We start from the raw sequence: 27,394 nt of genomic DNA, 5'->3' as shown, positions 1-27,394 counted from the left end.
AGTCCTGGGTCTCTAGCTCCAAACAAGTAGGCTGTGATCTTTTCCTTCCTAAATGACTAATGGAAGTAAATTTAAAATCAGGGACCTAGCATGTAATTGCAGCAAAATTCAGGTGAGTGGTATCTCATGTACCCTTGGCAGAAAGAAACGATGCCTTGTGAAAAAGGTTTATACCAATGATTGTGGGCAATCCCTTGCTCTCAGGTGATGGATTACAAGTACACATTCATCAGTCTTGGTGGCACCAAGACATCGTTCTGCAAGGAAGGTGGATCTCACACATATGTCTACAGGTAGAGAAATACTAATTGCACTCTTACAATTTGAAATATAATTAAAATCTGCGTTTGAAAAATTATTCAAACATATTTGAAAAATAACTAAAGCCCACCCATTTTGGCTGTGATGGTTTGCAGAGATCCTGGTGAGTAAATAATTTCTTCCCTCCAGCATAAATTAATTTTTGTTGTTGTTTCCTTCTACTCTTCCCCATTGAATTCCAGCATAACAACCTCACTACACCTAGCTCTTTGCAGAAATTCTCCACAGATCTGTATGCAGTAGTTAGTTACATTTATTTTTTGACAAAAAGGGAAATTGTAACATAAATTGTTTAAGCTTATTAGACCACAGTAAGATGCAAACCCAAACCTCAAACTTTAGTCATTTTAAAGTTCTTTGTAACAGTATTTGAATAACATTAACAATGAAAATAGCTATGTTAAGGTATGAACTTTCAGGACTACATATCTACCTATATTTGAACACCTTTGCCTTCAGGGGAGCTATTTGAGCAGCAGAAGCTGAAGTTGTGAAGCTCAAGTCGCAGGCTCTGCCTGCACCAAAAAGCAACTCCGATTACACATACAGCATGTACTATTCAGCTGCCTGGGCCAAACAACAAATTACAGCAAATAATGAGTGGTGGGTTGCAATAGAAACAGCAATGCCATGCAGAGGCATCCAGTCTGACTAAACAACCTTAAGCTATAGATACATCTTCTGTTTTAAGCAATAAGCCAGAAATTGCTAATACCATGAGCAGAGTTCAGCCTCAGTGGCCTGGAACCAGGTGCCCTAGATTGTTGTGCAAACTTCAAATGGCTGTGTAGGATACACAGGCTGTTGCTAATGCTGTCAATAAGCATCTGTATTAGTACAATTAGCTATGAATGAGGTCTGAGATAAAAGCAAGAACTATCAGAGCTGTTGTGAATGGTGAGAGAAGGGAATAGCATAGGAGGGTTCTGAGCTGCAAGAACTTTTACAGATTTGTTCAACTGCTCAAAGTCTCTGAGGTATCCATTTCTTTATAGTGAGCTAATTAATTACAGTTCAAAGTTTATTGCAGGTGGCACTCTTCTTGCCAGGGAAACTTCCATTTTCTGTGTGTCTATTTCTCTATGCTCATATTTTGGGGTCACTTTTGTGTCTGGAGCCATTACGTGGGGATTATTGTGAGTAAGCTTCCAGTTCCATTTTGATTAAGAATTTTTTTTCAGATGTTCAGTCACTCGCAGGTGTCTCAGGAGGATGTTCTCGCATTATGCAAGAAGTTTTAATTATAATCTGAATATATAGGTCTGCCCTTGATTATACAAAAAAAGTTGTGAACTTCTGATTCACTCACTTTAATTCATCTCAAAGATCAGGCCACTAAGTCATTCTGACTGTACAATAAAGTGGCTGGAGTTAGAATAATAATTATTGTAAATTATTTTCAAGGAAGGCTGTAGACATCTCTGAAAACATTGCTAGATCCTTTTTTTAAACTCATAGTCTGATTTTAAAAGTATTTTGTGTTTTCCAAACAGAGCCTGGATGAAGGAAGAACAAAAAAAAATTGATGAAAATAATCTATGGATACTGTTATGCAAATTAATTCCCTAAATAGCTGCTAGATACCAGCTGCTATAGAGGAAATTATTTTTGAAAAAGCCTGCTAATCCCTTAGAATACAGAGAAGTACTGAGGAATGGACAGGGTTGGTGAAGCTAAAAAAAGGCTAGGGCAATTTATTTGAGAATCTCCTTGAAATATGAGATGGCTTAAACCAAACCTTGAGCTATTTTTTAATTAAAATTAAAATAGCTGTAATTCCTGCAGCCAGGAACAATGACATAAATTTTAGAACCCAATGACTGACCTGCACTCCCAAATCTTGACAATATGTTATTACAGAAGTGATATGAGAATTCAAATATGGGTTACATATCTTAAATTTGCACATAATATGATACTTTGCATGCCTAGCACTTTAATAAAAGCTTCTGATAAACTTTGAAGTTCTCAGAAACCTATGACCAAGCCAAACAAGTTTCTGTTCCCAGGGGATCTTCACAAAGGCAATCCTAACTCAGAGATGATTTACATGTCTCAGTACTTAAAGTGCTAGGAGAGCAAAAATCTCAGTACTAATCTCTGTGTCTAGGATTGCTCATGTATTTTACCCCTTTATTATTTATCCTGCAAGCCCCCCCTATAGAAGAGGCTCAATTTCATTGTGCGGTCCAAAGACTGCTGTAAAGTGACAGAAAAATTGACTGCAAGTGAAGAAATTATTGACACTTTATATACTTTTGACACTTCTCCAACTGGCTACCATCAGTCTATAACACATCTGTACCAGACACTGCAGGGACAGCTGGAGAAATGAATGCTGCAATAGGAAAGGAAGAATTCTTCTATGTGACTTCTGCCTCCACAGCTGAGTTTTGCAAAGCCTTATCTTTTGCAGAACTCTTCCTTGAGAACAAATGTCACCAAGCAATGTAACATACTTATGCATGTGGAAGTTAACCTAAAAACAGTTGCTGATGTTTGGAGGTCTGAGATAAGAATAAAAGCGGATTTGTGGATTCTTTAGATAAAGAACTCCTGAGAGATCAGGCCCAGAATTAGAAACATCCAGGAAAGATGCTGTATTAATAAGATTTGTCCTTCAGACTCTTCCACAGAAGTGCTATCATTTGGTATTATCTCATTAGACTGGACTTCTAATACTCTCTTTTGTTTCTTCTTCCATGTCAAAGAAGCAGTATTTTAAGTGTTTTTCTAGTTATATCTCAGCCTTTGTACACAGCCATTACACTTTTCAGTTTCTCCTGACTCTCTCAGGGTCCTTCAAGTGTCCTTCCCTTTTAACAGTATTTGTGCTTCTTCTCTCATTTTGGGGCTGGAGTTGGGTGAAAATTGTGTGTGTATTTGTGGCCATTTTCTGAAAAAATCAGTCTCTCTTCTCTTTTCCTTAAAAGCAGCTTGAATCCCCAAACTACAAGTGCTCATGGGTTGACTTCCAAAAGCTGAAATTCTTCATGGTTTCCAACAGTATTTACCTTGCAGAGGAGGGTACAAGGGACTGCATTATGTAAATTATGCTTAATCTGCTTTAATGACACCAAGCAGATCCAAAAGGGTTTTGAAGGCAGAATAAATTCTTCTGAATTAATCATTCTAGTGTTCCCAGAAATTAACTTGGCCCAGAATATTTTAAGATGAAAGAAACTTGTGGTCAGATATACATGCCACAAGATAAGGAAGTGAAGCAGTAATAAACACAAATACTGAGGCAAAAAGACATATAATCAGTAGTGGCTCATAAATAACTTCGTGCACAAAGCATGTCCCAAGTTGTTGAGCAACTTGGGACTCAGTATAAAACCCAGAGCAACTCAAGGCTCTTCCATCCATTTCTCTTGCCTTCTTTGCCTTGGTGAATAAGGTAAGTCTGAACCCATTTATTCTCTCTTTATATGTTGAACTGTTGCCTTGATGATTTTGTAGCTTTTCCTCACTAATGTAGTAGTACCTTCAGCTTTTTTCTCTGAGGGAGGAGGGAGTTTTTATATGAAAGAGGGAGTTTTCCATTGGTGGTCAGTTATAAAAATCATTGAACGGGGCAACTAGCCACACGTTAACCAGTTAGGTCTATTTATTTAACTTTGGGATCCAAACAAGTTTTCAGGTCCTGCAGCTGAACATAAAATATCTGTAGTGAACTCTTGGTTCTGTTCAGAGTAGTGTGCTGCTCTGTGGAAAATTCAGCTAAGGCCAGAAGACCAGAAGAACATGGGGATACTGGTCAATACTGGCAGTCCTGGGTCACCAGCTCTTCACATAGAAAGCAATCATCAGTCCATGCCTGCCTTTGAAACTCAATTCGTAGTTCTTCCGCAGGCGAGGAGTGACCTTTAACCAGTTGCTTCTCCATCCTCCAAACAACTGTGTATAGATTTGCACTGTAGCTTCTGAGATCTGCTGATGCTTTTAATATTAATAACAATACACAAAAATAGAAGTGTTCCTGAATTCGGCTGTCTGTCCTTCCATTTCTTATTGAACAGATTTTAAGTGCTTAAGCTTCTATTTTCCACTTTCTAAAACTGGGAGAAGGGACCTCCAAGATGGAACATGCATGAGAGGAAGCGATAGGAATGAAATGGGAAAGGTTATTTGCTGTATTAGCATTAGGTAGGACGTTTGTCATTGACTGTTTAGCAAAGAGGCAAGCCTTGGAACAGGAATAACAAGCTAAGTCTTACCTGTTCCAGCAGAACACCTTCATCTGAAGGCTACAGAGTCAACCTCCATTTCTCTACGACACACAGAGCCCTAATAGTTCTCCTGTGTGCAGCCACAACTGCAAGGGGAAGTGTTGAAAGTGCCTTTTCCTAGGGTAGTGTTATGGCCACGTGGTTAGGGCACTCTCTGCAATGTGAACAAAGAGGCTTTCAGCACGAGCATGTACCCGGGTTCCTGGGTGAGTTGGCTAACCATGGAGGCTTCAGGGTAAGTTACTGACTGAGATGCACCAGTGCTACCTTCCCTAGCAGTCTCCTTAAAGAAAATGCAAGCTCAATCCTGTTTTCAAAGTACTTCCTCTGGATCTGGTGAAAAATGTCATCTTGCTCACCGTAGAATCTATTGTTAGTTTGTTATCTACTCCCCTTATCAGAGAATTTCAGCTGTACAAATAGTTTTATTTACATTCTTGTATTGCATTTACTTTCTTTTTTTGTGTTTCAGATTTACCTCCACCCCACAGACATGTCTTGCTATGACCTGTGTCCACCCACCCCCTGCGGCCCAACCCCGCTGGCAAATAGCTGCAACGAGCCCTGCATCAGGCAGTGCCAGGACTCGACAGTGGTGATCCAGCCCTCTCCTGTGGTGGTGACCCTGCCCGGACCCATCCTCAGCTCCTTCCCCCAGAACACCGCTGTGGGATCCTCAGCATCCGCGGCTGTCGGGAGCGCGCTCAGTGCTGGAGGGGTCCCCATCTCCTCTGGCAGCTCCTCAGGATTTGGGAGCTTTGGCTATCCAGGCCTGGGCAGTGGGTACAGCCGGCCCTACCGTCGCTACAGCACCTACCGCAGTGGCTTCTATGGGCCGTGCTAAAGCGTGAGGAGCAAGCAGGAAGAAATGACCAGAAACACTGAAGCACGACCCGACACAGGACTGAGCTCATGGCCATGGTTTTCAGATGCAAAGTTAGATACCCACAGCTCCACCTGAAGTTAATGGAGCTGTGGGAGCTTGGCATCTCCTAAAATCAGGCCTTTGCTTGTCTTACTTTTGTTATGCTTTACTTTGTATTTCTGATCAAATGTCTTGTTCTCTTATGCTTTTTTTGTATTTGACAATGACTAGGTAAAATATGTAATTATTAGAAATTGTTCTGCATGAATGAATTAGTACAGTCCACTTAATGAAGAAGGAATATCTCATTTTGCTGAGTGTGTCATTGTGAGAGGGATGAGTGGGCACTGTCCTTACTGGACCATGGAAATGTATTCCTTACACTTTATATTGCTTCCTTCCATTCCTCAGCCTCATTAAATTTGTGCTGCATCATACTCGGAGTCTGCCTGTATTTCTTTCTTCTCCCAGCCCCTTTTCCCATTTGTCTGTGGTGAAACGGGTCCCTTTGCAAGTCATCAGTTCCAGAAAACACTGTGCAAATAACTTCATGCCAATTGCCAAAGGAGAATGAGTCAGATTTCAGTTGTGGAAAAAGTTTTTGTTTTGTCTATACATGGTAAATCCAGCCCAAGACAATTTATCAAAGGCTAGAAAGAGATGAAGTTCACCTGCAATGGGTGTGTCTCCTGTTGCTGCATAAGCAGGAAATCTTAAAGTAAGGGAGCTGCTTCTGTTTACATTTTAAAGGCCCTTTACCTACTGTACCACAAAGATGGAAAAAGGCCCTTTAACTGTTTTAATATTGCTCTTTTATGAGAAAATGCTTGTTTTGAGATGGAAGTCTTTGAAGAGGGATGAGAAAAGGGCAATAAGATGATCTGAGAAGGGAGATTAACTCCCCTTCAATGAGAAGTGGAATAGCCTAATTTCGGGGAAAAGCTTACCGAGGGGAATACTGTTTCTCCTTATCCTTCCGTAGATGTGATAGACAAGAGTATCTACGCAGAAAAAAGGACAGAAAGATGCAGCAGGAAAATCTACAGGGGCATGAGGAACACTAGAAATTATAGGGATAAACCTTTTTCTGAAGCACTACCTCTGCTCATCTGTTCTCAGCTTGCTGAACAAACAGGATACATGTACTATTACCCGGGCAACCTGGAAGAAGATTGTGGCTTTCTTTACCCTATCTGTGATACTTAGGAAGACCCCTTTAAAAGAGGGGAGAGATTATGCTTTTCCTGAGCACAGCTGAGCTTGCTCAGGTCAGAGGTGGTGGGAGAGAGGCAGCAAGCTGGTGCACCCCTTTGAGTGCAGTCCAGAGCTTTCTGATGGCAGCTGAGATCAGGCCCTGGTAAGTGTCGGAGGGGAGGAAGAGAAGGCTATGTGGTGTTTTTGCAAGGGAACTGACCTTTGAAATTTGCTGGCCTGGGAAGCATGTCTGGGAGAAAGAGATTAAAAGATTTTAAGTTCTAACCCTTTCTTAGTGTGTCTTCATAAACTGACTCTTATCTGTTGTGTCTAGTAGATCTGAACTTTATTGGGCATTGCTTTGTTCTAGCTTGATCATCTGTGTTGTAGTAAAGGTGGTGTTTAAAGACTGGGAGCTTTGGTCCCTGAAGGAAGAAGGTTTGAAAAGCTCTGCCTGAAGGCTCTGGATGATTCAATGTTCTGTCGGCAGAACCATACGACTCACAGCCTGATATCTCTGAAATTTCTTGCTTGGAGTCTTTGTCTGTGTCTGTACAAACTGATGTTGAACAGTAATTAAAGCCAGCAAAAGATGTTGACAAAGATATTGACTACAGTCATTAGTGGAGCTAAATTAAAGGAGGTACTTCGTTTCCATGAAAGAATAATTTTAAGGAGTAGGTTTTCTTAATAAACAATAGAAGAGAATGGAAAGTTAGCAGTTTGATATTATAATACAGTAGAAGGTTGGTCTGAATTAAATGTGTAATATATTTTTTGCCATCTCAACTGAAGCTATTGCTTGATCAAAGAGGATGCATTCCAAAGAAGTCATCATTCATTTGCAGTTGTTGCAAAATAGCTTTCTCTTATGGAGGTCAACATGCATATCTAACACAGCAGAGAAGTTACAATTCCACAGTATCGATATGGCTGGAAAGAGTTATGGCTGAGGCACTCCAGTGAAGGTGTCTTTAACATATTCAGGTGGACAGATAATGACATTTCTCATGACGAAGTACCTTTTCTGACTCTCACAATCCCCTTCTGCAATTCTGTTAAGCTTTCTTCTAATCAACTGCACCAAACCGCTCCGCAGAGGTAAGCCCTGTGCATGTACACTCTTTGAAAAGTTGGGAACTTTCCTTCAAGCATTCAGAAATTGTAGCAGAAAGGTCTGGTATGCAGCTCACTTCTTCAAAACGAAAAGCAAAAAAAATCCTCAAGCATCATTTTCCTCCTTCATTCCTGCCCCAATGTGCCTTCTTTGGGTTAAAACTTACCATAGCAACAAGTATAGCACAGTCCCAAAGTAAAAGGTTTCTCTTTTTGGTTTTGTTGTTAATCAGAAAGTGTTTTATTCACTGCTGCAGAATATGAGCTAGCTTATCATGTTACAGGGAAAATTTTCTAGGCAAGACAAGCTCAGGTGCTGCCTCTCAAGTTGTTATTGTGTTTGCTTTGGAAGTGTCATACCGTGTTAGACTGGGGTCTGTATAATCAGGCAGCATAACACATAGTACGAGACAATAAAACAGCAGCATAAAAAACGGTGCATGGTAGAGTACACATGCTCTGAACAAAAGAACTGTCTGTATCTTCTCTTTCTTGATTTTTATAAACTTGCATCTGTTAATATCTATCACTGAATAGCTGGAACAAGTTGGTCCATAGAAAAAAGAATAACATGAGCTGTTTTTGCAGGACACTAAGTATTTGCTTCTGCTGTCAGTGAAAATGTATTTCAATACCAAATTTTGTAAAGCTGAAGCCAGAATTGTAGCATCTGCTGTGCATACAGGGATAAGGGAAGAGGCAGGAAGGCCCTGAAGAGCAAGAGCTTTTATAGCTTTCTCAGGCTGCCTGGAGGATCTGAGACATTCTTACACATTTGCTAACTAGTTCCTGCATTAATTTTTTTTTTTTTTTTTTTTTTTTTTGCATATGGCTGGATTCCCACTAGTGAAATTGTTTTGTTTACTGTTTATGTTTATTGCCTGGACTTACCCTGGCATTGGATGAAAACCACAATCCATGACGTCTCTTTCATCTTTTTGGTTTGCATCCATTAAATATGCCTGGCTCCATTATACTGACTCCACCTTCCCGAAATGTGGATGAGTCAAAATTCAATTTGGTTAGGAATTTTGTCTGCTCTTTAGCATTTTGGTCACACTGGCCCATGGGAGTACCTCCTGCTGTCACAGCAAGAGCTTTTAATTTAAGTCCTGAGTGTGCAATTTCATCCCTGATAAGTGACTGTGAGATTTAGGATCACTACTCTTTGTAATATTCCAACAAGCAATATCCCGAAGCTTTCAGCTCCTGGGATGAGGACATTGAGCCAGCTGGGCTAACCTGACATATGATCACCTTCAGGAGAGGACTTGTGATTCTTTTTATCATCACTATACCTTTTGATGAGTTTGTTTTCAAAACCACATGCTTCTTTTATGGTCAATAGATAGTTATTGCTATAAAGGAATATGTTTTTTAACATTTTGATACCGCAGTAGTGTGTCTGTGTGTGTGCATTGGTAAGAACATTGGGGAAAGATTGGTAAATCTCAAGGGACACGAGAGCTTCAGTCAGTAGTGTCACTGATGGGGATCATCACGTACCTAAGAGCATCCAGTGACTGATGACTGGAATGGGGTTCTTAACATGTGACTTTGTGCAAATACTTGTTTGTATTTTAAGTAAAAATTGGAAGGGCTCCAGTTTGTGACACCATATAAAGCGAGGAAGTTTGTGCAATTCATTAGTAATCCTGGTCACAAATTTTAAACGCTGATCATGTTCAAATAGTGTCACATACCTTCACATTTTCTGATAATGCATTATTTGCATGTCTCAGCCGTTGATGAAAATGTATTGCGAGCTTCGAAGACTTTTGTTCTTCAAAACTGTACAATCAGCATTTATTTCCCAGGAGATCTTCATGATGATACTCAGTTCAGAGATAATTTGCATGTCTCTAGCTAAGTGATTTAAACATTAGGAGAGGAGAGATTGGAATACTGATCCCTGCCCTAAAGTCTGCTTATGCATGGTATGCAATTACTTTTTAATCTAGAAGCTGTCTTTGAAAAAGAAATTGAATTGTTGCACATTGCGATGCTCTTTAAGACCATGCAAAATGAAGACAACATTATTTGCTTTCAAAAGAGGAAAAAAGAACAAGAATATTATAAACTTCTGTAAGTAGCTACCATTAATTTGGATTATAATTTTGTGTAATAGTGCAGGACACAGTAGGGGAAAATAATAATTTAATGGCAAATGTAAAACTCTTTGGCGTCTTTAATGGCCCTGTAGGTAAGCTTGTGCAAGACTTTGAGCATAAGTGTCTCTGACTAGCCTAAAATTCACATGCATCCCCAATCTGACCTGAATTGTTTTCCTGGAGTTTGATGTAGGAAGAAAGCTAAAACTGCAGACTCCTTAGATTAAGGACTTTGACACTCAGTTCCCAAATTGAAGACCTGTGTCTCAAATTCCTCCATGGAAGTGTAGTAGTTTAATATTAAATGAATAGATCAGACTGCTGGTACTCTTTCATCCTGTCTCCTGAGTCAAGAAAGTAAAACAATATGTTCCCTCAAATAATCTATTTCCCAGTAAGTACCTTTGAGACTGGTAAGGTGTAATCAGCTTTGCTAAGTGCTTTCTGTAACAATTTTTTTTTCTGAATTTGTGCAGCTGTCTGGCTGTTTGAGAGGAATTTGGCAAACATACAGTCCAATTCAGAGTCACAAATAGTAACTTCTGGCCTTTTCGGAGTGGGATGTGTCAAAAACTTACGCTCTCCATGAAAAGGGAAGGGGGATTTCACAGAGTAATTCACATGCGTCTTTCCTAATATATGTATTCATCTCTTTCAAATGACTTACGTTGCATATATTGTCCTTAGGATGCAAAATAATTTCTTTAGTAACTCAGATGAATCAGTTGATCTGACCAGGAATTAACTAGGCTCATAAGATTTTAAGATAAAAGAAACCTCTATAGTGGAATGCATACATTATGGTGAGGAAATTAAATCAAGGCAATAAATACAAACAGTGAGGAAAAAGTAAATCATCAGCTGGGAATATTTTTGCATATAAGAAGTCTTTAGCAATTGGTTGGTAAATAGCTACATGCACAAAGTATGTCTCAGGTCCTCAGGCACTCTAGGATACAGTATAAAAGCCAGCACAGTGAGAGTTGCTGCCATTCACTTCTTCTGTTTTATTCTCCTTGGTGAAAAGGGTAAGTCTGAATCTGCTTACTATGTTTCAATATCCTGAACTGTTGCCTTTATCGTGTTTTATTTTTACACTGTCTTGTCTATAGCAGTCTAAGGTTTATGCTCTTTATCAGTCTGTGTGTGAGACCTGCAAGTAGCTCTTTCTCTAAAAGAGGGTAGCTGTCTTTTGAAGGGTGGCAATTGCTGGACATGGGACTTCAGACTCATTTTTCGTTTGTGTCACCGGATCATTCAGTTCCAAGATGTTCAAATCTCTGCATGTGAATTGCTCAGCAACTAGAAGGGGATGTGGAGAATCTGCACAGAGATTTTGGCTTTCTCAGAGCTTTTTCTGTAGGCAGATAAGTAAATGGGCTCAAATTTTCAAAAGTGTGCTGAACAATATTGAAAGTATATCTCTTCTTGCACCAGGATACCATGAAAATAATCCTTCTCCATTCCTAAGCACTTTGGGACCAGAAATATTTGAGTCATCACCTTCTAAACTGCTCTGAATACTTTGGCACTAGATCTCCATTGCAGCACCTCAGTAACCTGTAACTGAAATATCAATAGTAAAGCTTCCACCTGTACTATTTGCTTTCAAATGATCTTGGACACTGTCAACTTCCATTTCCACCCCCCTTCAGAAACAGGCAGAAAGTTGCTTTCTCTGTAAGACTGATGTAAAAGGAAATAAGCACAAGGAAAAGGGGGTGATTAAATAAGAATTAGGTAGAATATTTGTTCTTTTGCTGTTTAAGAGACAAGCCCGTCTGTGGGAAGGATAACAGCTCCCTTTCACAGGTGAGCGTCACTTTATCAGGTTATGCTCCTCACTTCTACCTGCTGAGGAATTTTTTCTTCTTCACTCCGTTGTGGGGCAAAGTTTCTCCTAGCCGTATCATACAGGAGATCAGATGCCTTGTCCCTCGCTTCCCACCTATTGCAGGGCTGCACGCATTCTGGAGGAGTGTTGTGGGAAATGAGCTATCAAAGACTGCTCAGGAGGAGGTACAGCTACCTCTTGAGCCATCCTCTGAAGCGTAGATGAGTTTGGGTTTCACTGAAGTCTCCTTTCAGCCCAAGACTAAAATATTATTCCATTCTCAACATAGTCTCCAGTTAGTTTCTTGCACTGTCCATCATCTTAGCAGCTTAATTACATGACTATAATTACAATTTCTTTCTTGTGTTTACTTCCTTCCCTGTGTTTCAGACTTAGTTCCGTCTCGCAGACATGTCCTGCTACGATCTGTGTCCTCCCACCCCCTGTGGCCCAACCCCGCTGGCAAACAGTTGCAACGAGCCCTGCGTCAGGCAGTGCCAGGACTCTACATATGTGATCCAGCCCTCTCCTGTGGTGGTGACCCTGCCTGGCCCGATCCTCAGCTCCTTCCCACAAAATACCACAGTGGGATCCTCAGCATCTGCAGCTGTAGGGGATGCTCTCAATGCTGGAGGGGTCCCTATCTCCTCTGGCAGCTCCTTGGGACTCGGGAGCCTTGGATATTCAGGTCTAGGTGGCCTTTATGGGAGGTCCTACCGTCGTTACAACCGGTGTGGGCCATGATAAAGCTTTGGGCAAAAACGACAAAGGAACAACCAGAAGCTTAAAAGCGTGATCCGGATGCAGGACTGAGTTCATGACCATGGCCATATGCTTGCTGACCACCCTCTACTTTTCCCTAAGCTAATGGGACTGCAGGAGCCTGGCATTTCTGATTTAATGCCTTTCTCTGTTATGAATGAGGTGAAAAATGTAACTTTTATTGTTGCATGTAGGAGTTGGGTGCCCAGCTGTAAAGCATTGCCTTGAAATGGATGATTAGTTTTATCCATATTCAACCCTACCGCTTTCTTACGCTGTACATTTTTTTTTTTTTAAATTCTACTTCTCACTCATTAAATTTATGGTGCATCATAATATGTGTCTTGCAATGTTCTTCCTCTCTTTTCCTCTTTGGAGCCTTCTCTGGGAGAAATCTGCCTGTGCATAAATTGTCAGTAACAGGCAGATTTTCATTTAAATCATACCATTCCAATTAGTAAAGAGGTAATCATAGATAAATGTAAGCAATGAGCAATACCCCTTTTTTGATAGGGTATATTTTCCCTTAGTTACACTTCTTTAAGTACAATACAAAATAATTATTCCTGGCTAACAATCAATGGGGGGAAAGAGGGGGGAAAGCTAACGCTGCCTTACAGGCAATATATCATTTCATCGCTTGGTATTCCAATTCCTTGGAGATCATAAAATCTCAGCAATCTCTGGTATTATTTTCATACTCACTTTTTAGATTATGAAGAAGATTTTGCCATTAACACAGATTGACAGTAAATATCAGGAAGAACATTTAAAAATCAACAAATTAAAAAAAAAATTATGTATGATTCTGCCTTTGTTGGCTTGGTAGTTTAGGAATGCTGCGATTATGTGGTAATTGGTTGCTAAATTATGTGGTGATTGGGAGGCCTTTGGGGTGTCACCAGAAATACTCAGAGCAATAACAATTATCCTGCCTGTTCTGAACCTTGGGGAAGATAATGACTGCTAAATTGCTAAACAAACATTCATTAACACAACACTGTTGATGCCTTACGGATCCAAATTAAACTTTCATTCCACATTTTAAAGAGAGATTGAGCAGGGCAGATTGTTTGATAAGTTAACTCAGCACACCAGGGAGTTTTGCTCCAAGAGGAAACTAAAGGACAAACGAAAACCAGAGAGGCTTTTGTGCAACACCATGGGGTTTTAATGTGAAAGAGAAGCATAGCAGCCAACTACAGAAAATCAAGGCAATACAAGGGGAAACGCGTGATGCAGGTATCGTGCTCTGGTACCAGAGCCCCGCTGAGGATCCAGGGGACAGCCGAGGTGATGGAGGGATGCAGGGGATACCAAGGCTCAGCCATGCAGCCAGGGCACAGGGTGGCACAGGGTAGTGGGCTGCTGGGCACACACAGCCTCCTCCTGTCCCCATGCCAGGGCAGCTGATGCATGCTGCCAGTCCCCAAGGCTCTTGCTCCATGTCCTCATGCTGTGGTCCTTGCTTCAGGGCTGTTGTTGGTTCTGGACACCATCCTGGGGGCTTTAGAAAGCCCCGCAGCTCCCACGGCGGGACCTGCCCCACCTCTGGGCACCAGGGAGGTAGTACCCCGTGCCACACGAGGAGAAGCCAGAGCTGTAGGACCTCCCGCAATTGACAAAGCCGATGGACCCACGTTGGCCCCCATAGCCCAGGGAGCCCCCGTAGCCCATGTCATCTCCATAACCTAGGGAATGGCCATACCCAAGTGAGCCCCCATAGCCCCCCAAACCAAAGGAGCTCCCATAGCCCCGGGAGCCCCCATAGCCAGAGGAACCCCCCAAGCCCAGGGAGCTCCCATAGCCTCCCAAACCAAAGGAGCTCCCATAGCCCCAGGAGCCCCTGTAGCCAGAGGAACCCCCCAAGCCCAGGGAGCTCCCATAGCCTCCCAAACCAAAGGAGCTCCCATAGCCCCAGGAGCCCCTGTAGCCAGAGGAACCCCCCAAGCCCAGGGAGCTCCCATAGCCCTGGGAGCCCCTGTAGCCAGAGGAACCTCCCAAGCCCAGGGAGCTCCCATAGCCCCCCAAACCAAAAGAACCCCCATAACTCCGTGACCTCCCATAGCCCAAGGAGCTCCCATAGCCCTGGGAGCTTCGGGAACTGAAGGAACGCCCCAACCAGACTGGGCCTGACGATCCCACAATGCTCTCCTGAGGAAAAGAGCTGAGTATGGGGCCCAGGACTGTCACCACAGCCGGCGGGGGGAAGATCACTGCTCTGGAGTCGGGGCATTGCTGCACACATGGCTCATTGTAGCTCTTGGCAATTGGTTGAGGGCAGGTCACCCCACAGGGTCTGCAGGACTCACTGTAGCAAGACATCCTTCTTGTGATGGCTGTGAGTCTGCAATGCACAGCAGTAAGCAGGTTTTGGGTGCAGAAATTTTCACCTGACTCTAGATGCCTGTGCTTGCTTAAATGAAAATTGTGACAGCCCAGAGTTCATTACCTGGCAAAGTATACCTACATCTGGTCACATAAATCACATTCTAGACTCTGTTTATTGTCAAGATCCCCTAGACGTCATGCACAGATGCAGACATCTAGTGTCATGTCTGGTGAATCCCACACTTGACATCACTGCTCTTGTTTGTAGCATGATGAATCTAATTTATTAAGACCAGCTGAAACAGACTGAAGTTTGGTAATGTATTTACAGTAAGTTAAGAAAAGAAGTGTCAGATATAGCCAGCTATTTCTACAGTTTCATATTGCTTCCCCAGTAGCACTCAACTTCCAAATAGGAATATTTGCCCCTACAGGGCAAACACTACCACAAGGTGGTAGATACTATGATCACTCTAATATCTTTAAATTTTATAATGCATGTAGATCCTGAATTGGAACTAAGATGCCTGGGAAATGGTTATTCAAAGTGGCATAGTAAAACTTCCCATTTTGTTCTAAAGATAATGCCTTCTGACACCTGCAGTTCTCTAACCTGCCAATCCGTAGCATCATGTAGAATTTAGCATCAACAGAAAAAAGCTTGAAAAGGATAGAGGTTGAGCCAAATTGGACTTACCCTGTTCACCAAGGAGAATAAGCCGGGAGATGTGGATGGAGAGTCTCAGAGTGGAGACAGCTTTTATACATTTCTCAAACTGCTTACAGATATGAAACACCCTTTGTGCCTCAGGTCCCACATAGTAACAAAACAACCTTCACGTTGAAGGATTTAATTTTGCTTGCTTTGCACTGCCACTCCCCACCTTCAAAAACAGGTGTGATACAATGTCAGTACCAACTTGTGGGCATTGGTCTGGTGAATGACGAGATCTTTCAGACATCTAATACCCAGTACCAGCATTGGGGCATCTGCTATTTAATTCCACTTCAAGTTTTAAGATAAGTTTGATTTTTAGGGTAGATGAATAAGGATCAATTAAGTTATCTGTCTTTTAAGAATAGTGCTGTTTAAGTGAATACTATGAAAATACATGCAAGCTGGATAAAAAGAAGGAGAGAGGTAATAGAAAGAGGGAGAATTTCAGGTATCTACATCTGGTTTAGAAACATGGTGTTTTTAACATCTGTATTTGCACATCAAATACCATTAATTACTCATGAATTATAAGGTGGATTCCATTGGTACTTTTACTGCTGTCTTTGAAATGTCATTGAGGCAGTGACACTTCAGAGATGTTCCAGATCCTCCTAGGAATGGTAAGAGGCTTTACAAACACCCACTAAAAATTCATATTTGATGTGTTTTACCATTGTTATACACAAACACGCAACTATCAGCATGCAAATCTTGTGCAAGAGCATCAATTTAGAGGTGTGAACGAAGTGCTCTGTGCCATTAGGTACAGCTTCATACATGAGAGGAGGTCATTTAGAGGTGAGAGCAAGTGATCTGGAGAGTCTAAGAGTAGAGATTTTAGGCCATCAGTGTGAGACCCCTTGTTTTTCAGAACATGACAGCTAGCCAGTTAAGCCTGAAAATTCAGATAATTTTTAATGGGGCTCTTTTTTCCCCTCCTAGAATTTAAGGCAATAGACGTTTCAGGCATATTAGCAAAATACTGGCTCACAAAGGGAGATGAAGCTACTGTCTATAGTCTGTAGCATGGACATGTCATAATCTCCCCAAACATATTAATACTTAGTAAAATAAAGAACTTGATATCATGAATGAAAACCAAATCATTGCAAGCGTTGAAGTTATAAATCGCAGTCTGGTTAGGGAATCAAAAGGAGTGGCATTGGTTGGCATATTTTTAAATGATGCTGTTTCATAACAAGGGAGCTTCTAAATCCTGCCCTTCTTTATTTAATATGATAATAACAGAAATTGCAAGCACTAAGTATTAACGAGTATTTGTGAAGCAGCTTAAAGTCATTATCGTCCAGGTGCCTCTCATTATTATCAGCAAATCCTGGTGACACTTCAAAGGCACAGCTATCTTACAATTTAGAGGTAATTTATAGCCTATCTTTTGCAATATTGTAAAATTAGAAAACAACAGATTTGCAATAACTGTGTGATGCCACAGACTTATCCCATTAAAATATATCCTTTTTAACACTATTTTATTAATTTCCCACTTTTTCTTAAGAGGTCAGTACTTCAGGGGTGAGGGGAAAGAAAATTAGGATTGTTTTTAGATGTATTTCTAACTGAACTTCTAGAAGTAGAGATTTCAAATGAAATTTTGAAATGTTTGGTGTTAGCTTTGTGTTGTTGAGTTGAGTTGTGGTATTTGAAATTCATTCCTAATTCTCATTGACATTTTTTGTACATTTTCCTTTGAAGGGGTGGTTTCCTGGGCCATTGTTCCTAGACGCCATGATGGGATGTACAGGCTGTTGAGCTCAAATGAGTTCACAGACTCTTACTCTCCTTGGCAGAGGGGCTCAATTAAATGATGAAGAAAATGTGGGGTTTTTTCTTGGATCTAAATGTCTTTGTTGCCATAAAAAAACAGTAGCCAAGGGAACAAGGGGAAAACCTCATGAAAGGCAGGAGTGGGATTTCTGCAGGGTTTATGAACTGCTTTTGTCTGCCGGTGACGGGGATGGAAACCTGCTAGCAAAAGCTGAGCTTCACAATCTGTGAGACTGTTAGCAAAGCCACACTTAAAAGCGGGGAGGGAAGCAGAAATCTGATTGATTGTATTATACAGCAGAACTTTAATAAAAATGAATGTTAGAAGAAAACAACACAAACCTTTCCTTCATTAATGGAGTTTAAAATAATACCCACATTTCTTAAATTAGTCCATGACAAATGTCCTCAACCAGCATAAAATGAGAACCAAGATAGGAACAATGTAGATCATTAATCCAAAGAAAAAGGAGATTAACACTTTCAGGAGATTAACCAGGGATGCTCCTGCTACCTTCAGCATGGCCCACAGCTGCTGTGGAGGAACCGGCTGTACTGGTGGGAGGAGTATGGGCTGCAGTACCTGCTCCTGAGCATGGAGAAGGCTGAAATCCCATAACCAAGAGGGGCCCTGGAGTCGTACTGGTACGTACAGGTAACTGAAGGGGCTCCCCAATCCAAGGTATTGCCCAGAAGCAAAAGAGCAGTGGGACCTGGTGGAGCTGGTGCCGCTCCCAGGCTGAGAAGGCCAGACAAAGGAGCACTGCCAGCACCTGTCCTGCTCTCTGCCCTCTGCCCTTTCCCCAGCTCCTGCAAGAACCACCAAAAGGCTTTCTCTCCCCTGCTGCTCCTGCCTGCATCCTCCCTGGCCCAACACCACCCCGCTCACCTCGCCTGCACATCTCGGCCCCACCTTTTGCCCTCCCACTGCTGCCGGACAACCGCCCCCGCCCCCGGGGTCTTCCCAGCTTGGGACAAGGAGGGAGGGAGACACGACTTGGATGCAGGAAGTCTTTATTGTGCCCCGAGGGGCAGGAGAGACTGTCAGAGAGTCAGAGAGTCGGTGGGCAAGACCCAGAGAGGCTGGTTGCCACGTGTTGGGGGAGGCAGAGGGACCTTGTCCAGAGCATGGCTTCTCGCTCCGCATGCCCCCTTGGTGCGGCATTCCAGATGGCCAGGACTTGGCCCTGCAGCCCCAAGGGGGCCTTTCGCCTGTGCCTCCTGCCCCGCCTGACAGCTGGGAAGAGAGGGGAGGGGAGGGGAGGAGAGCAGAGGGCAGGAGAAGAGGGCAGGGAAGGGCCGAGGGTGGGCGGCACTGCCAGCTGCGCAGGCGTTGGCTGGGGCTGGGGCAGCTCAGCACTCCTCGGTGCCTCATGCCCGCCAGCTCAGCCCTGCATGGACGATGGTGGTGTTGGCGTTTGGGCTGGGGGCAGCGCCTGGGGCTGGGCTGGGTCTAGCAGGGCCCACAGGTGTCCCAGAGCTTCTTGCTGTAGCGGGGCAAGACGCAAGGGCTGCAGGCGGGAGAAGCGTAGGGTCTGCCAAAGGTGCAGAGGCCGCCCGAGCCCTGCGTGGCCCCGGCGCCGTAGAGGCCCCCCAGCCCCAGGGAGCCCCCAAAGGCGGGGGCTCCGGAGGAGCCCACCACGGCTTGCTGGGGGAAGGAGCTGAGGATGGGGCCGGGGAAGGTGACGACGACGGGGGGCGGCTGGATGAAGGCCGTCGAGTCGGGGCACTGGCGGGCGCACAGCTCGTTGCAGCTCTCGGCGATGGGCTGGGGGACGGCGACGCTGGTTTTTGGTGGGCACAGGTCGTAGCAAGACATCTTGCAGGGGTGGAGATTGGTTTGCAACAGATGGAGATGGAAAAGACTAAAAACAAGGCAGAGGTTTTATGAGATATGTTTTTCAATGCTCATATGAGAGAAATTACTATGTTGTGCTGTCCTGTGCTGTAGTGTATGTTTTATGTGCAGCCTTGATCAACTTGATTAACACTAGCTGAGCACCTGGATCCAAAGTTTCTGACTGTATAAGACTACCCCAGGAATGACCAGACCCCACAGATGGGCCTTTCTTCTGGACTTGCATGGATGTTTCTGACACTTCCTGCAAACACACATCCTGAAGAACTGTGTAGGAACCTCAGTGTTGTCTACCACAGAGTTCCCCAAAGTGGGGGAAGAGCCCCAAGTTAGATGTGGCTTTGCTTGAAATAAGAGGGTTTATTTATGTCTCCCAGAATGCCACTGAACACCGTTGAAAAGTTGGCCATCTATTACATTTATCTTAAATTTTATAAAATATGAAAATAATTATTTGAAATAACAGTATTTTTGTCTGTGATTTTTAAGCTTCTAAATGGCTTAGAACACTCAAATTAATTTCTCAGAGTTTCTGCACCCACACCCAGTCTCCCAAATCCGGCATTTACCACTGCTTTCACTGAGAGTAGTTACAGACAGAAAAGATCTGATGCTGCTCAAAATCTAAGCGTACCTATAGGAATCTTCTGCATGTACTGTGATATAGGTTCCGATTAAGTAAATAGAAAGAAATCAAAAAATCATACTCACTAAGTTCAGCAAGGTGAATAAGTCAGAAGTGTCTGGATGAACTCAGGGGCTGGAGCTTATATAGAGTTTCTCAGCATTCCTATGGGGTTTGAATCTCACTTGGTGCTGGGGGTTGCATTTGGCTACCTGACAGAAATTGTTTAACAGCTTTGCGTGACGAAAGTTTTGTGTTTATCGTGGTTATGATTTTATTCAAATTCTCACACCATGTGATGTCCATGTTACACCATCATGATTTCTTTAATCTTGGGTCTTAATTGGCTAGGGTAATTCCTGGTATCATTATAGTGACCTCACTGGAATTACCATGTGCATTAAGCTGACTCCACATGTTACTTCTTCCTTTACAAAGTTGTCATAAGCTTGTCTGCTCAGAGATTTTGTAAGACTCATCTTTGGCTGACAAAGCCATTTTTCCTTAACAGCCCTTTAAATTTATCTGGTAAATTAACTGGAGACAGAGTGCAGCTTATCCTAGGACTACCCAGGAATTTGTCTGTTCCATCCTTAACTTAAATTAGACCTCATTGACCTAAGATGGATTTCAAGTGGTCATGAATATCAGCTGAGATCATACAATACACATGAGAATTCCCCAACAGCTTTCCATTGAGAGGAACAGTCTTTTGAGTAGTAACCCAATCCTATGTAAAAATTATTTTGTTTCACTAAAAGACTTTAAGTGGGAATTGAAATTCAGCTTTAAAGGGGCCCATGGTTCTGCTAACTGATTTGAGCTAGGAAGTCAAAGAAATCACCGTCCAGAAATGTATGAAGTCCCACCTCTGCCTGTGATCGACCAAAACAGGTACAATTTTGAGGAAAAATCAAAGCAGCAGATAAAGGTTTCTTGTTAGATGTTGTGGGCATTAACTCTTGTCAAGTATGTTCTGGGGCTTCTTGAGAAAAAAGTACTTTGTAATGATTTCACAAACATTCATTAGTTGATGTTCAATCCAGCTAATGTTTGGTGTTGTGTTAATGTATGAAAATGTGTGAGTGATTTAGACGCTTCAGTGTTACACAATCACATTTGCTTTAACGTACAGGAAACAAGGCGGTGCACGCCATTATTTTAATTACATCATGATTTGTGCCATTGGAAGTCATGGGTCAATATTAATGTAGCTCTTCTTTTCTTTCATTAAAAAAAAATCCTTTCAATATTCTTGATTAAATCCTCTGCTAGTATAAGATGTCGCATTTGCTGTATATCAGGTGAAAATATGTAGTTATTTCAAACTATACCTTCCAGAAAAAAATTCTACATACATTTGTGATTATTTACCCTTTTTCTGTGCTTTTTCAGAGGACAGTCAGTATCTTTTATTCCAATTTTTAGGTTTTTACCCATGTCCAAGGCATTTTACAGACCCTTCTCATTGTGATCTCTGAGAAGACCCCCAGAGCTGAAATATCTGGTCTTAATTCCTGCAATGCCTAAGCTGAATATTTCTTGTTGTGATACAGCTTTACCCCAATCCTTTCCTTTTCTCTTCAGGTGATAAAGGAATTGTGTTCAGATTTCTGTTTTGGTTTGTTTTTCTGACATATATTGCTGCAGTTTGGGAGGAGTTGTGGCTGGGGAGGTTAAGTGCAAACAACAGCTGGCTAAAGTGACTGTTTCCCCAAGAAAAACTGCCCTGCATTTGTTGCAGGGGAAGACAAAAAACACTCTCCGGGCATAGAAAGTGAACTACTACAATCTACGTCTCCCCGCTTGGGGGATGACTTCCTTGCCTAGATTTACATTTTACCTCGAAGTCTGCAAGTCAGAGCAAGTTGTGCCTCATTACCCTGTCTCAGGGCAACAAACCGTCTCCACATCAAAGGCCTCCCTTTTCCTCTCTCCACTTGGTAGCATTACTTTGTATTTAATAACATTGTGATTTAAATGCTCTTCGAATTACAAAATGTCTTTTGGGGGTTCCCGTGGGAAAAAAAGTGCTTATTGCAGATTTTCTCAAGCAGCTTAGAAACAAAGGATATCAAAGCACTTTAGAAACACTGACTAATGATTTATGCATGCTGTTTTGTTGTTATAATGTAACTTCCATGTCCCAATGGTGAGTAATAGCATCAGTCTAAACAAGGAGACACTGTCAGTCGTATCACTCCCCTAATCAGATTGCGGTTCATAGCTGCTGGGGCTGGCCAGCTCTGTCCCTGCCCTACTTTCCCTTTTGTGTCATCCAGGGTAGTCTGCTCCTTTCACAGAGCGTCTACAGCTGTCTTCAGCAGGAGCCTGCTGGACTGCGATAAAAACTTCCTGTTCTTTCCAGCGTCTCTCTAGAACTTTAGGCAACCAGAAAGGGTGAAGTTGAAAAGCTGGATGTTAAAGACAGGAGATTAGGAGAGTTGAAAGGTGATATTTTCAAAATTAATCATAATTTCTGCATTTTAAATGAGAGACAGGAGTATTTCACTGGTCTGGAGATCTACTAGTGTCTCAAAGTAACTCTTAAAACTAAGGAAGTGTGACAAAATTTATCATAGGAGACAATTTAGAATGTATTTTCATGGAAGATAAAGAAAGTGAAGGTTTTATACCGTAATAGTAACAGCATCAATCAGAGAAAATTCATTCAGTACTTTAAAATGTATTGCTAATCATATGCTAATAAATATCAACTAAGCAGAAGAGACAAGGAAAAAAACTTATGGCAGTAATGCGCAGGAGATAATTTTTGAAGTTTAAAGAAAAACCTTAAGAGAAAGAAAATATGTACAGGATGGAAATAGCTATTTTTAGTCTTTAACTCTGTTGCGCTCTGCACTAATTGGCCATGAAAGAAAATTACTGCTCAAAATAATCAATGGTAGAAAATATGTAACAAGAGGGAATATACCACATCATTGGAAGGAAACAGAATATGGACTGTGGCAGTGGAGCAGAACATCACCTGTATTACGAACAGGTATAAAGTCAGGTGAATCCTAAACAATGTCTAGAATAAAAAAAAAATTAAAAAAACACTACAAATTTGATGCATAAAAGCTTTATTGGAAAAAACAAGTTGAATAAATCAGACAGAGTATACAAAACAAAACATATGAAGACAAGAGGAAGAACAACAAATGAAAAAATGCAGCTAAAAATTTCTACACTTAGAGGTGTCAAAACTAAACTTCAATAACAGATACATAAGTACAATATTTTACATGACGTTAATGACATAAACAATAAAGATACTTACAGAGTGAAAGAACCATGAAAATGTAAGATATAACACATTTTAAAAACCAGCACATTAAGGAAGAGAACTGTGAATATGGACTGAAAGTAAAAGATTAAGAAAAGAAAAGAAAAAGAAAAGCTTTAAAGAAAATATTAATGCTTGCAACATTTGGGATGACTACGTTCTTGTAAGTTTCTCCACTCCTGACAGATATGAAGGGTCTGGGTCTGGATCTAGCAGGGCCCACAGGTGTCCCAGAGCTTCTTGCTGTAGCGGGGCAAGACGCAAGGGCTGCAGGCGGGAGAAGCGTAGGGTCTGCCAAAGGTGCAGAGGCCGCCCGAGCCCTGCGTGGCCCCGGCGCCGTAGAGGCCCCCCAGCCCCAGGGAGCCCCCAAAGGCGGGGGCTCCGGAGGAGCCCACCACGGCTTGCTGGGGGAAGGAGCTGAGGATGGGGCCGGGGAAGGTGACGACGACGGGGGGCGGCTGGATGAAGGCCGTCGAGTCGGGGCACTGGCGGGCGCACAGCTCGTTGCAGCTCTCGGCGATGGGCTGGGGGACGGCGACGCCGGTTTTTGGTGGGCACAGGTCGTAGCAAGACATCTTTGTGCGAGAGAGCTGAGCCTGAAACACACGGCCCCAAGGACAGGTGTCATGAGCGAGGAGGAGATGCCCCGGCCGAGCAGCGCCCTGTTCCCAGGGCTGCCCTGCAGCTGGAGGGGCCAGAGCCACCGCCTTGCCCGCACTGCCCGCCGCTTGCCCTTTGCCCAGCCAGCCCCCCTCAGCGCCCTGCTCTCCGCACACAGAGGGCACGCAAGCCGTCCCAAGAGCCTGTGCAGGGCCTGGCTCTGCCTGTCCCAGCCACGCGCCTCCTTCCTCCCTCCGCCACGGCTCAGCGCGCCCTGGCCGTCCAAGCCCGCTGCCAGCACGCCTGCTGCTGTCAGAGCTCTCCTGGCCAGGGAGGCCCCACGCCGGCCCCTGCCATAGGAGGCAGAGGCCCGCAGGCACCCACTTACCCTTGTCCTGAGCAGAGCGAGGCAGGAGTGGCGGATGCCAGCGCTGGCCGAAGGCAGCGCTTTTATGCGGGGCCGGCGAGCGTGGGGAGGAGCTGGCCGTGCTGGGGGCACGTGGCTCGCGGCGGCCGAGCCCTGCCTCCTCCCTGCATGGCACGGGGCTCTTTTGCTGACGCCGTTTCCTCACCAGCCCCAACCCGCTCTATCAGCCCCTGCAATTACCCCGCCGGGACGCTTGCCAGCTGCCACCTAATGGGCCAAATGAGCCCCGCTGTCTTTTCATTATCTCGCTGTGTAAGAGGGCACGCAGCGTGACAAAGGCTGACTGCGAGCGCCCTGCGTGCCATAGCTCTTGCCCAAGGGCTTGGTCTCGGGGCGGCCTCATGCCCTCTTTGCAGAGCCACAGGGAAGACCGGGGTCCTGGCGCTGGCCAAGAAGGCCGCCTTGCAAAGGCCTCCCACACGCCAGCCACCGCATGACATACGCCGTGTGGCTATTATCTACAGAGGCGCGAGGTTACGAAACGCCAAATCAAAGGCACTCCTCTCGGGCACTGCCTGCTCAGCACGATGCATCACTCGCCAGCCCAACGGAGCCGGCCTGCATCCGCCTCCAGTCACTGGCCATCGACCTCTGCAAGTCTGAGAAGGGGGAGAAAGACCCCTCGTGCTCTTCCACGAGGGGCACGAGGCAAGGATCACAGATGCCCACGTGGGTTCACGCGGCACAGGCTGGTGCCAGCCCTGCCCCAGCCCCACCGGCCCCTCACAGCTGTCGCGGGAGGCCCAGTGCTGGGGGACGGTGCCAGACGGGGGCTGCCTTCGGGGCGCTGGGGAGCTGGGAGTCCCGTCGCAATGCACAGCCGCAGCAGCCCCCGGCTGGGCTGGCCCCACCGGTGCTCGGTGGCAGCTCTCGTCCCAGCAGAGCCTGCCCCAGCTGCGGGCACAGGGCAGAGGTGTCTTCCCAGGGCAGAGCACAAGGCAGGCAGCGAGGAGCTGCAGAAGCACGGCCCTCGCCTGCCGTGCGCAGCCCCCAGCAGGGAGGTGCCTGCTGTCATTTAGCCCACGAAGCAGAAAGGCTCGGAAAGGCTCGGAAGCGGCATGTGCCGGTCTGGCGAGGGGATGCTGACTCAGGGAGGGGCAGGAGCCGGACAGCCCCGTCGTCATGGGCAGGAGGGAGTGCCGCCTCTGCAGATTGGCCCAGGTGGTGCTGAGCAATGGGGGGCCCATATAAAAGCTCTGCCTCTGCCAGGCTCTCCCAACCACTGCTCTGGCCGCCTTCTCCTCGGGAAACAGGGTAAGTCTGAGAGCCCTTCTCCTCCTCCTGGCCCCCTGCTTCGGCCACGGCCCCTCTGCCTCGGGCGCTCCCCGCTGCTGCTCTCTTGCAATCCCTTCCCTCTTGCAGAGCACCATCCGATCCCACGCCAAGATGTCTTGCTACGACCTGTGCCCACCAAAAACCGGCGTCGCCGTCCCCCAGCCCATCGCTGTCCCCCAGCCCATCGCCGAGAGCTGCAACGAGCTGTGCGCCCGCCAGTGCCCCGACTCGACGGCCTTCATCCAGCCGCCCCCCGTCGTCGTCACCTTCCCCGGCCCCATCCTCAGCTCCTTCCCCCAGCAAGCCGTGGTGGGCTCCTCCGGAGCCCCCGCCTTTGGGGGCTCCCTGGGGCTGGGGGGCCTCTATGGTGCTGGGGCCACGCTGGGCTCGGGCGGCCTCTGCACCTTTGGCAGACCCTACGCTTCTCCCGCCTGCAGCCCTTGCGTCTTGCCCCGCTACAGCAAGAAGCTCTGGGACACCTGTGGGCCCTGCTAGACCCAGCCCAGCCCCAGGCGCTGCCCCCAGCCCAAACGCCAACACCACCATCGTCCATGCAGGGCTGAGCTGGCGGGCATGAGGCACCGAGGAGTGCTGAGCTGCCCCAGCCCCAGCCAACGCCTGCGCAGCTGGCAGTGCCGTCCACCCTCGGCCCTTCCCTGCCCTCTTCTCCTGCCCTCTGCTCTCCTCCCCTCCCCTCTCTTCCCAGCTGTCAGGCGGGGCAGGAGGCACAGGCGAAAGGCCCCCTTGGGGCTGCAGGGCCAAGTCCTGGCCATCTGGAATGCCGCACCAAGGGGGCATGCGGAGCGAGAAGCCATGCTCTGGACAAGGTCCCTCTGCCTCCCCCAACACGTGGCAACCAGCCTCTCTGGGTCTTGCCCACTGACTCTCTGACAGTCTCTCCTGCCCCTCGGGGCACAATAAAGACTTCCTGCATCCAAGTCGTGTCTCCCTCCCTCCTTGTCCCAAGTTGGGAAGACCCCGGGGGCGGGGGCGGTTGTCCGGCAGCAGTGGGAGGGCAAAAGGTGGGGCCGAGATGTGCAGGCGAGGTGAGCGGGGTGGTGTTGGGCCAGGGAGGATGCAGGCAGGAGCAGCAGGGGAGAGAAAGCCTTTTGGTGGTTCTTGCAGGAGCTGGGGAAAGGGCAGAGGGCAGAGAGCAGGACAGAGAGACGTGGGGCTGCTGCAGAGAGTCCAGCAAAGGGCCACAGAGGTGATTGTGCTGGTTTGGACTGGGATGGAGTTAATGTTGTTGCTAGTAGCTAGTACGGGGCTCTGTTTTGGATTTGTGCTGAAAACAGTGTTGATAAGCCCGGGAGGTTTTTGTTATTGCTGAGCTGTGCTTACCCAGTCAAGGCCTTTTCTCTTCTCCCCCTGCCCCGCCAACGAGGAGGCTGGGGGTGCCCGAGAAGTTGGGAGGGGACACAGCCGGGACAGCGGACCCCAGCTGACCAAAGGGATAGTCCACACCATGGGACAGGCTGCTCAGCAATAGAAAGCTGCGGGAAGAAGAAGGAAGGGGGGACGTTTGGAGTGATGGCGTTCGTCTTCCCAAGGAACCGTTACCCGGGATGGAGCCCTGCTTTCCTGGCGATGGCTGAACACCTGCCGCCGATGGGAAGCAGGGAATGAATCCCTTCTTTTGCTTGGCTTGCGTGCGCGGCTTTGGCTTTACTTATTCAACTGTCTTTACCTCAGCCCACGAGTTTTCTCCCTTTTACCCCTCCGATTCTCTCCCCCATCCCAGCAGGGGGGAGGCCGCAAGCTGCTCTGTGGTGTTTAGCTGCCGGCTGGGGTTAAACCACAAAATGAAGAAGGGACAGGGAGCAGCTCTCTCCGGGGGAGGGCCTCGGAGAGATGAGACCGTTCGGCCTGGCATCGAGGAGGCTCAGCGAGTCTTATCAATGTGCACACATGTCTGAAGGGAAGGCATCAAGAAGAGGGAGCCAGGCTCCTTGCAGAGGTGTCCAGTGCCAGGACAAGAGGCAACGGGCACCAGCTGAAACACAGGAGGCTCCGCCTCACCATCCCCAAACCCTTTTTTCCCTGGGAGGGGG

At 45.5% G+C, this 27,394-nt stretch overlaps 6 protein-coding genes across 6 annotated transcripts; 3 read left to right on the top strand and 3 right to left on the bottom strand.

Moving 5' to 3' along the window:
* Positions 1–1,262: 1,262 nt before the first annotated feature.
* On the top strand, positions 1,263–5,507 carry LOC127026852 (feather keratin 1-like). Its single transcript, XM_050912149.1, has 2 exons — positions 1,263–1,298; positions 5,026–5,507. Exon 2 carries the CDS (start codon positions 5,047–5,049, stop codon positions 5,395–5,397), a length of 351 nt encoding a protein of 116 aa, XP_050768106.1. The 5' UTR covers positions 1,263–1,298; positions 5,026–5,046; the 3' UTR covers positions 5,398–5,507.
* A 6,565-nt stretch (positions 5,508–12,072) lies between these two features.
* On the top strand, positions 12,073–12,765 carry LOC127026874 (feather keratin B-4-like). Its single transcript, XM_050912170.1, has one exon. It carries the CDS (start codon positions 12,085–12,087, stop codon positions 12,415–12,417), a length of 333 nt encoding a protein of 110 aa, XP_050768127.1. The 5' UTR covers positions 12,073–12,084; the 3' UTR covers positions 12,418–12,765.
* Positions 12,766–13,944: 1,179 nt separating this feature from the next.
* LOC127026911 (scale keratin-like) lies at positions 13,945–14,760 on the bottom strand. The gene is made up of 2 exons (XM_050912206.1): positions 14,424–14,760; positions 13,945–14,324 (listed from the first exon to the last, which is right to left on the bottom strand). Exons 1-2 carry the CDS (start codon positions 14,758–14,760, stop codon positions 13,945–13,947), a joined length of 717 nt encoding a protein of 238 aa, XP_050768163.1.
* Positions 14,761–18,533: 3,773 nt separating this feature from the next.
* On the bottom strand, positions 18,534–19,094 carry LOC127026869 (scale keratin-like). The gene has a single exon (XM_050912164.1). The coding sequence runs from the start codon at positions 19,086–19,088 to the stop codon at positions 18,723–18,725; it is 366 nt and encodes a 121-aa protein (XP_050768121.1). The 5' UTR covers positions 19,089–19,094; the 3' UTR covers positions 18,534–18,722.
* A 4,156-nt stretch (positions 19,095–23,250) lies between these two features.
* LOC127026910 (scale keratin-like) lies at positions 23,251–24,653 on the bottom strand. The gene is made up of 3 exons (XM_050912205.1): positions 24,595–24,653; positions 24,022–24,172; positions 23,251–23,637 (listed from the first exon to the last, which is right to left on the bottom strand). Exons 1-3 carry the CDS (start codon positions 24,651–24,653, stop codon positions 23,251–23,253), a joined length of 597 nt encoding a protein of 198 aa, XP_050768162.1.
* Positions 24,654–25,448: 795 nt separating this feature from the next.
* On the top strand, positions 25,449–25,923 carry LOC127026867 (scale keratin-like). The gene has a single exon (XM_050912162.1). It carries the CDS (start codon positions 25,455–25,457, stop codon positions 25,836–25,838), a length of 384 nt encoding a protein of 127 aa, XP_050768119.1. The 5' UTR covers positions 25,449–25,454; the 3' UTR covers positions 25,839–25,923.
* The last annotated feature ends 1,471 nt before the right edge of the window (positions 25,924–27,394 follow it).

The sequence above is a fragment of the Gymnogyps californianus genome, chromosome 29 (assembly GCF_018139145.2).
Source record: "Gymnogyps californianus isolate 813 chromosome 29, ASM1813914v2, whole genome shotgun sequence".
NCBI classification, from domain to species: Eukaryota; Metazoa; Chordata; class Aves; order Accipitriformes; family Cathartidae; genus Gymnogyps; species Gymnogyps californianus.
This window is presented reverse-complemented; position numbering and strand designations above follow the sequence as displayed.